Here is a 10,047-nt window from a genome sequence, read left to right as displayed (position 1 = left end):
GAGGCGGGCCCGGCGGGGCGGGAGGCGGGCGAGGCGGGCCCGGCGGGGCGGGGCGGGACGGGACGGGGCCGCCTACAGGCGGGAGGCGGGCCCGGCGGGGCGGGGCGGGACGGGGCCGCCTACAGGACCCGAGGGGTGGGGAGAAGTCAGCGGCCGGCGCGCACGCGTTGAGGGGAAGGCCGGAGCGGCCCTCGTCTGTGGGCGACCCGCGTGGGCTTGAGGCGGCGGAGGCGTGCGGCACCCGAGCTTGGCTTTTCCGTAACTGCGAGCCTGGAGAGCCGGGGCAGGAACGAGCCCTCGTGCACTCCGGCGCTGGAGGCTGCTGCGGGATCGATTAGGAAGCGTGCAGCGTGGGCCTTGCCTGCCGGTCACCCCAGCCTGGCGGCGCCTGGGCCCTGGCCCGCCTATTTACGAACAGAAGCCACTCCGCGCACCACAGCCCGTCTGCAGCAGTAGATGTGACTTCGGTTTAAACGCTGTTGCATAGAGAGCTCAGGCTGTGATTCTCTGATCGAGCCCTGCCGCGGTGGGACATGTCGTTTAAACAGGCTCCACGCGGAGCGGCTCAGCCTCCTCGCCCTCAGGCCGCTGTTTTGGGACCCACCTCTCCTCCAGTCGTGCCCATGGGCGAGGGATACAGCGCATCCCCTTCTTAAGAGCAGCAGCTCATAGTCCAGCTGCCCTCAGAACAGCCATTCTGGGTCGTTGGATACCTAAGTTGAAACGTAGGGTTATTGCAACATTAAATTAAAACATAATGAAGTGAATTATAAATGCCACTAATGGTAGGATCTCTTCATTTTGCAAAATGACCAAAGGTAAACAAAGCAATCCCACCAGATATTGCAAATTAGAGCTCTGCAGGACTTTGTGTAAGCTCAAAATTTCGTCTCGCTCACTCACAGGAGTTAATATCTTTTATTGGACCTCACCCACCTTGTCTCTCTAATATCCTGAAACAAAAAACTCTGCTTAAATTCTCTCACACTGTAAGCAATCGTTTTAATGTTTCCTTACTTAAAGTTAAAAAAAATCAATAACTTTAATATGTTCACACAGGCCCTCAGAGACCTTATTTATGCCTTTTAGTGCAGAATTTTCGAACAAGGTGACGTTGATTTAGACAAGTTAGTCCTATTGACTTCAAAACAACACTGATGGAATACAGGTTAGCTGAAGCATATCAGTTTTGTGTACATTTGATATAGCAGAAAGGGATGGTGATTGCAAGTAAAGGCTATTTATTTACTAACTTTGAATCTACTATTACAGAAACTTCTGTACATCTAGGTTTACTCATAACTTAAGCAATGCTGTTTTCCTTGTAATCTTGGTTCTCCCAATGCAGTTCCTTATGTAATCTTGCCTGTTAGAAGTAAACTCTTCAGGGCAAGGACCTGATTTATTCATGGTTACACTTAATCTAATATAATAAAGACTCTAATTGCAGCCTCTGCCTACACTTGAAAATACTTTTTGCATTGGTTAAAATACTAATCTTATGGTGACATTGCCTGTTGCCTTTGCTAGATCCACTGATGGGGAGTGGGAGGGGAGGAAGAGAGAGAATCAAATGAACAGGATTCTGTAGGTTGGTTTTTCTTTTCAGAGAATACAAATACTTTTCAGAAGTCCAAGATTTAGCCTACATCTTCAGAAGCTAAAGGAAATCAGAACTAGCTGGAGGAGGCAAGCCAACTATAGCCTGAAAAAGATTACAGAAATAGCCAGCCTTTGCACAAGATATGCCATGGTTGAGCATGTCTTGGTTCCGATCCAGTTTAACTAGAATAGTATAGGCCAGTTCTGTGCTAAAGGACTGCACAATTTCATTGTTATAATACAGCTAAAACCTTATGACTTTACTTCTGAAGTGGTTTGCCATTCTGGTTAGCATGAACTGGTTCATCATGTATACACAGCTTGAGTCACCTCCCTCACAATTTTAGGTACAGCACAAAACTCATTTTATCTTATTTTTTTAATATTGTTTTAAAACAGCTTTGTATATAGAAGGCTGCCAAAATATGATTCATATTTCATGTAAAAAAGTTCAGTCTTTGGTCTGTTTGCAGGATCAAACCGTGCAATAAGATTCCCAATAATGAAATTTAGTTGTTAGATGTCTGGCATTCAAAACATGCTCAGTTGCATTGGTCTGGGCATCTCATTTGTACAGGTTACTCAAGAATAATAAAGGCCATATTTTATGGTCAGAAATCAAGGCACCTGGTTGCCAGTGCCAACAATATAAAAAGGTTTCAGAGGAACAGCCGTGTTAGTCTGTATTCGCAAAAAGAAAAGGAGGACTTGTGGCACCTTAGAGACTAACCAATTTATTTGAGCATGAGCATGAGCTCACGAAAGCTCATGCTCAAATAAATTGGTTAGTCTCTAAGGTGCCACAAGTCCTCCTTTTCTTTTAACAATATAAAAAGATACCCTAAAGTCAAACCTTAATTCATATGAGGTTGACTCCCAGCACCTGGGAAGCAACATTCCATGACCATGCCAGATAGCAGCATATGTCATGTTGCTGTTAACCACTTTGAAGCAAGAGGCAATATGTAATATTAAAAATATGAATGCAGAGCAAGGATATGACAGCCTGTGATCTTGTGTCTTACAGATAACTGGTGTTTACAGTTCTCTCATTAGTCTGATCTTGCATACATATGGTCACTTAGCATTTGCTTAATCCTCCTACATCAATATGACACTCTAGCCATAACCAAGCTTTTTAAAAATAGGAATAAAAAATTAAAATTGGTGGAACTGGAAGATGGCACAAGAGATGTGTAATACTGCTGGTTTCCAGTACTGTCACTGAAGGAAGAGTGGAAATATTACAGGAGTGAAGTGAGAGTATTAATGGAATTAGTGTAGCTGGAGCACTCAAGTGATTCAAGCAGAACTGATGAGAGCTGAGGCAGTTCTAAGGTTTACTCAAAGACAGTGCATTTGGAGCAGTACTTGTAATGTGTCTCAAACATTCTAAGTTTGAGTGTACAGCGCTTTTTTTTTTTTTTTTTTTAAAAGTGTTTCCAGCACTTGAAATGGGTGTTGTAAATACTGTCAACTGTAGGATTAGCCTCAAGGTAACTCTTAACAGGCACTTTACAGGAAATATTGCACAAATGGTGGTATTTAACAACAAGTTTATTAGCCAGAACCCTTTACCTTAAGATGTATACTATTTCTGAAACCCCATAAAATGGATTTAAGTGAGCTATTGTAGAAGCACAATGTTCGAATGGAATTTTTTTTTAATTAAAAGGAACACCATTCAATTCTTGCATTTGTCTGGAAAGAGAAAATGGAACAGTTTGTACACACTGCAACTTCTTGTTCCTTCAAAAAGATCACTGGCAAATAAAATTGAGGCTGCTGTCACATATCAATTTATCCCCAACCCAAGTTGCAGCTGTTGCCATGACCATAACTGACAATTTAAAAAAGTAATCCAGTACAATCCAGTGCATTTATTTCTTGTAATGTGTGGCTGTTTCAACTTTTGATTTAAAACACATACAAATTAATGTTTTCAGGTTTATATGACAATTATCAATACTAGAAACAAAGTCATGGGTAGAGGAGCTCATGAAAAAAGCCGAATTTTTCTCTTGCTGTAAGATAATTAAACCAAACATTTCAAATGCAGGTCTCATGGAAGCAAGTATATCTTTCAGTGGTTAGCAACTAATCAGAATCATCCATCAGTGCAAGCAGCCAGGAGTATAAATCCTCAATCTCTACAAGCAGCTAATTTAACTAGGGACAAAAGTTTTATACAATATTTAGATGGCTAGGGAGAGTTTATCATCAACATACACACTTGCATATCTAATAGCAGGTTCAGATAGTCTGAAATAGAGATTTATATAATTGTTACTCTGCATATCAGATATATGAATTTAATTTTATACTTCATATTAAAACTCTACCCATAATGGAGCATGGACACCAGCTGAGGAACAATCTTAGAGCTCAGTTCTTAAGAACATACCACCACCGGTATACTGGTCACCTCATCCATGGCTCCATACCTATTTCAGAGCTAATCAAATGCAAAAAAAGTGCAAACATGAAGTTAGTGGAATTCACACAGACTGGAACATGTCTGTATTTTGTCTGTTACTGAGAAATAAGAATTAGATTTAAATGGTATTTCATTTAGCTTATGTTCCTCTGTGCTCTGGAAAAGACCTAAAAACCTCACTGCCATCTCCATGTAGTCTTTGAAATATTAATGGACGCTTATAGTTGCTGAAAACCACAAAAGAAACTTAGTGGTAAGTTAGAAGTTTCAAGTTCTGCCATCTTACTTCTTTAAAACAAGACTCTGCATAAACATAATTAAAAAAAACAGGATTAGTTGATGGCTGTTTCAGTAAATCTATTAAGGATTACTAGGGACTTCTAAATACACTCATTATGGCAAGAGATACAATATACTTGGCTGGAGTAGTTAACTACCTACATATTTTGACTCTCAATACATTAACCAATCCTCTCCAAACATTGCTGTGATAAAGTTGTAGTATTCACTTGCTCCAATTTATATTCAGAACATACGAAGTTGACAATTTAAAGCTTTATTGTAGTTTGTAATATAAACAAGTGCTGACATTCAGTCAATGTCCATTTCTGGGAGTTTCTTTTCTGTAGCTGTTGGAGTAGTTGTGTTAATGCTCTGTTCAGCAGGCTGGGACCTTGTGTTGGCATCTCCCTGGCCTTCTACTGGTCCATTCTGTTCAGCTGGATTTTGCTCCTCTTTAGGGAGTTCTGCCTTGGGTTTTGGTTTTGTGACTATAGGATTGCAGATACCTGTCAATTCCTAAAGTAAGAGTTGAGAGAATTTAAGTTACAGCACACATTAAGGCTTATACCTACAGTCATTGCCTAAAGGAACTTACAACACTAGCTGAACGTTCCCAGCTGAAGGCAGAAGTGCCCCTACATAGCTTTGGGAGGTTTTGTTGAAAATAATAGTACTCTATTTCCCACCTTACCTCCTCCTCAGAGCCGCTCTGAGCATAAAGAAACATGGTGTAAGTAGGATACCACTTATACAACATGAAACCAGTTTCATATTTTTCTTCAAAGTCAAACAAGATCTTACTTTAGTTTTAGCTTGGATGTCCTTAGTCTTTATAACTGGGTCCAAAGTAAGACTTCTCTTGTTCTGAAGATTAAGCTTATTGTTCATCCATTCCATAGCTTCACCTACACTCTTCTCCACTTTTACCATATCTGCTGCATCTAAATGGTCATACTGTTCATCCTGAAGTATGAAAAAAATTACACAGCACATTTATACATTACATTTCATTTGCACAGTAAGTGACACTACTATTTTAAACATTTGGGCAGCATATCTGTTTTGCTTCTCCATCAAATCTTATCCTCCAATTTCAGAATGGACTGTCAGCTCGAATTTGCCCAAAGGGAAACTTTATTTTATGCTTAGCAGGGCAAACAATTGCGGAGCAGCCCATTGTACCGTTCTGAGTGTGGTCAAATGGAAGAGAGCTGGCAGCAGCAGAACTTCGTAATGCTCTGTGATCTCCCCCAGTGGAGGGAACGCATCTGGGAGAAAGCTGGTTTACAAACATCACCAGCAGTCACCATTCCAATTATATGAACATACAAGAGTCCTACTTTTATTCGTAAGAAAGTCATTAAGTATTGCGAAGTTAATTCCTGCCACTGATCCCCGAACCAGGAGACTGCATTATTTGTTGGCCATTCCCAACACATCTGATGCTGAAAAAAGGTAGAAAGAAGAAATCCAAGATAGTTTTTCAACGCTTCCTTATAATCAGCAAAACATTTGAAAAACTGAAGATACCTTTGCTTTGAATGCATGAATAACTTTCATATACTGTTGTATTTGCTTCCCCAGATCCTCAAAAGCTTTTGGTCTTTCCTCTGATTCTTGAAACCGTGCCTGAATAGGCAGACCCAGAGACTGAAATAAAGGACAGAACAGGTTACTGAAATTTTAAACACAGCATTATAATGGACCTACAGTGATTTTTTTCAATACACGGCAGTGTTTCCCAACTTTTGAAAGCTGAGCCCTTTCCTCCCATTTTAGGAAAATTAAATTAGTCTCACCCTCCTCCAACCCTGCCATGTGTTGTTGAAGGCATATCCATATTGTAGCTCTTGATAATATGATGCTTCCTCCCCTTTCTTACATGCTTTGATGGGAAGTGAAAGTTAACTATTGACATTTAGATTATCACTGGCATTCTAGTTAGCACAAACTGAAGTGTAGAGGCAATTCATGTCTCTGAACGATTGTTTCATGCTCTGTCAACTCAGAGCTTGTGTACATGAAGCAGTAATGCGCGCTAAAGGGGTGTGATTTCTAAAAGATACTAACGTGTTGCACATTTGGTCTGTGTACACTCTGCTGGTGTGCACTAAAAGTTCTCTCGTTCACTTTAATGCCCACCTCAGGGGGCATGTCCCACATTTTGTCAAATACCGGTATTCTGTGTATTTCATCACTACTGTCAAATGAAAGTATGGGGCTCCACTTATTCACATTTTAAAATATTTTATAAAATCAAACAAAAGCCACACTGGGGAAGCTTTGCCAAGACTAATTACAAGTTTATCTTATTCAAAAACATTAAAATAGTTCATTATACCTTTTCATAATAAATTACAGAATGCTTTCAAATTCACTAGTATTCCAGCTAAAGACATTACATCATCTTCTCCCCTGCTGCCAATACAGAATATACCCATCCTTTTACTTCCAATTTACTTTAGATAAACTGTACAGGAAAGTAAGCTTGACTAACATCAACATTAAATCATATGGCAACGTAGCTTTCTTTTAGCCTCCAAAATAAGTCTTCCATAACTTTAAAGCTCATTTGAATAAAAAACATTTTCCTGTTATAGGTCATCTGTGTTACCTTTTAAGAGCAAGTAGCAATTCTCACATATACCTTTCCTTCCCTCTCCAAGGAGATTCAGGAGAAAGATAAAAGCCTACACAATGCAGCACTCCATCACTAGCATTTACTTTCACTTTAGGCTCAATTAAAAGCTTCTTCTGCCTATGCTCAAATTATTCTCTTTATGTTTGCAAGCAACATCACCTCCCAACTCATTTAAATAATTTATTGTTCATTAGGGCCTGATTTATATCTTAAGTGAAATAAATTCAATTGATTGAAGATGACAATTACAGTGCAGAAGTGCCAGTTACCTTGAGTTCAGTTAATTTATCAATGTAAACTTGTTTGGGTTGGTCTTCACCATCTTCATATAGCCAATTTTCAGTGTCTTCCAGTTTCAAAGTGAAACTACTTCTATCCTGAAACCAGAAACAACCAATATGAATTGAATACTGAACTTAGAGATTATCTACCATAAAATAAAAGTGATAAACATCTGGTGTCATTTAGATACTCTTTCCTGAAAGATGGACACTGAGTCTGCTAGAACTTAAATATTTTCTTTAAAAAAAAGAGCTTGAAGTGTTGGTGTAGAATTTTTAAATTTCTTTAACTTTTAAAAAAAAACAAACCACACACTGAGGCCTTGTCTACCCTAGAAAGGCTTTGCCAGCCCACCTTTACTGGCACAAGCCCATTTTCCAGTATAACTGCATCTACACTAGAGCTTTTGCTGGTATAGAAATGTAAAATCACACCCCTAATGTTATTTTACCAGCAAAAGTTTCTAGTGTACACCTAGCCTTATTATAAGGTAGAGATCATATAGAGCAAGGGGTGCCAATCTATGACAACGGCTAAATTCTATTCCCATTTGTGGGCTGGAACATAATTTAAGAACCGATAGCTCTTTTGACCACAGTCAATTGAAGGTAACAATCCTGGAGAGCATAAACAGGAATTTTGAGTAGAAGGAGAGAGGTTATTTAACGTCTGTATTCAGCACTAGTCCGACTGCTGGTGGAATATTGTTTCCAGTTCTGATGCCCACAATTCAAGGACATTAATAATTGGAGAGAGTTCAGAGAAAAGCCACAAGAATTATAAAACAATAAAAAAAAAATCAGATTCAAAGAGCTCAATCTATTCTGTTTAACGAAGAAAAGGTGAAGGGGTGACCAAGTTAGGGCCCTTCATTTTCAGTTTTTATTTTATTTAATGTTCCCCAGGAATTTATAGGTGTTTATTACTCCAACAACAAAACAGATGAAAATCATACAAAAAAGTTTTATGGGTAAATTTTGGTGGATGGAAGGACGGGGGAAAAAGTATTCAGGAGATTAATGCTCTGATTAACAGAATTCAATGCGGTTTCCTGCAGAACTAAAACAAAAAACTTGGAACACAATGCCACCTCTGAGTTTAAGAAAACAATATCTCTCTAATCCACAAACAAGACTTTTCATGTGAATAAATAAGGTACTGTTGCAGACTTAGAACTATTAGCCAATAATACTGACAAATAATTGGACCACACCATTTGCAGCGCATACTCTCAACTTCATCCTTTTCTCGTTTTTTAAACTTATGAATACTTTGTGTTCTAAAACACATTCTGATACAGATTTTCATTTTCTTCCCCTTTTAGTGTGTCAAATCTTTAAACGGTTATCTGCTAACAGCTTGAAATGTGTACATGGTAGGCGTGAGATTTATCAGTAGTCAGATGTGCATGCACTTCAGAGCTTGCATGCATGCCTGTTTATTGTATATATCTTCTAGACCACTACATAATCTTACTTTTAACAGGCAGCTGTGCATATACACACACTAATGTATCATACATATATCTCATGCAATGTATTGTATTTTTCTAATAAAACAAGTTATTTTTATACAGTTGAATGATACAAAAATAGAGTGAACTAGGAAAAAAAAACATACATTTTGTAAAACCTGAGTTTTTTTCAGTAAAAATCAATTTAAACTGAAAACGAAGGGGCTTAATTACAGTCTATAAATATCTGCATGGAGAACAAATAATGGGCTTTTCAATTTATCAGAAAAAGATATAATATAATCCTGGAAGTTGAAGCCAGACAATTCAGACTGGAAATAAGGTGTAAATTTTTAATGTTGAGAGTAATTAACCATTAGAACAGTTTACCAAGGGCTGTGGTGGATTCTTCATCACTGAATTTTTTCTAAGACATATATTCTAGGAATTTTTTGGGGAAGTTCTAAATTATTACGATTGTCCTTTCTGGACTTGGAATCTTTGAATTCACAACAGAATCCATTGGGAGATTTGCATTGAGATCAAGGGTAAAAAAATAAGGGTCCTAAAAATGAGAATATTTTATCCACCAAGTGAGGCTGACCATGACAATAAAGTACTCTCAATTCTCACTCCTTTGAGCTTTGCTTCAACTCCCTTCTCCATTTCACCTGGGAATGATCAGTAATTTAAAAGTTAATATTTGCATTAACATGTTATCATTTGGGTTCTAGAATTAACATTTCTGTGAGATGAATGTAGGGCAGGGGAGTTGACACTTTTCTCAGGTAGTTTGCAAATTAAGAAAGGCATTATCAGTTTACAAGTCTCATGTTTGGAATGTTTATCCTCATAACTATGAGGACTAGAAAGTTACTTTTCTTAAAAAATGAAGCTTCATTTCTGAATGTACCATGCAGGCCACAAACACATCCAGGGTGTTTGACACCCTTGGTTTAAAGACTTAATGGAAGAGACCTGAAAGTTTAGGTCACAAAGAACAAAAAAAAAAAAGGTAACAGTCAAATTGGCGATACTTACATCTTCGCTAACAAATTTCTCATACAAGCCACAGAGCTTGTCTCTCATATCATACACATATTCCTCCACTGCATTCTTGGCATCATTCCGCTCTTTCTCCAGTTTATCCTGCATGATCATTTTACCCTGCAGAAAAGAAATTAGTTCATTATCTTACTCAAGAATTAGAGCTCAATTAACATTTTTATAAGGAAATAGCATTAGAGAACATTCTGAGGAGCAGGTAGAAGCAAATGCATGGATACATCTGAGATGAATGAAGCCATCAGGATAGAGCCAATTTCAATTGAGTATTTTTGTGGGGAAATG

The 10,047-nt window shown here is 38.5% G+C and overlaps 1 protein-coding gene across 1 annotated transcript in view; it reads right to left on the bottom strand.

Moving 5' to 3' along the window:
* Nucleotides 1–4,579: 4,579 nt before the first annotated feature.
* Nucleotides 4,580–10,047, bottom strand: part of HSPA4 (heat shock protein family A (Hsp70) member 4) — a 39,315-nt gene continuing 33,847 nt past the window's right edge. Inside the window, exons 15-19 of the mRNA XM_073355688.1 lie at nucleotides 9,739–9,864; nucleotides 7,232–7,339; nucleotides 5,852–5,971; nucleotides 5,123–5,284; nucleotides 4,580–4,837 (exon numbers count right to left, since the gene is read on the bottom strand). Of these exons, the coding sequence (XP_073211789.1) occupies nucleotides 4,631–4,837; nucleotides 5,123–5,284; nucleotides 5,852–5,971; nucleotides 7,232–7,339; nucleotides 9,739–9,864 (723 nt within the window). The 3' untranslated portion in view covers nucleotides 4,580–4,630. The remainder of the gene's footprint in view (nucleotides 4,838–5,122; nucleotides 5,285–5,851; nucleotides 5,972–7,231; nucleotides 7,340–9,738; nucleotides 9,865–10,047) is intronic.

The sequence above is a fragment of the Lepidochelys kempii genome, chromosome 8 (genome assembly GCF_965140265.1).
Source record: "Lepidochelys kempii isolate rLepKem1 chromosome 8, rLepKem1.hap2, whole genome shotgun sequence".
NCBI lineage: Eukaryota > Metazoa > Chordata > Testudines > Cheloniidae > Lepidochelys > Lepidochelys kempii.
The sequence above is the reverse complement of the archived record's forward strand: the minus strand, read 5'-3'. Positions and strand labels throughout refer to the sequence as shown.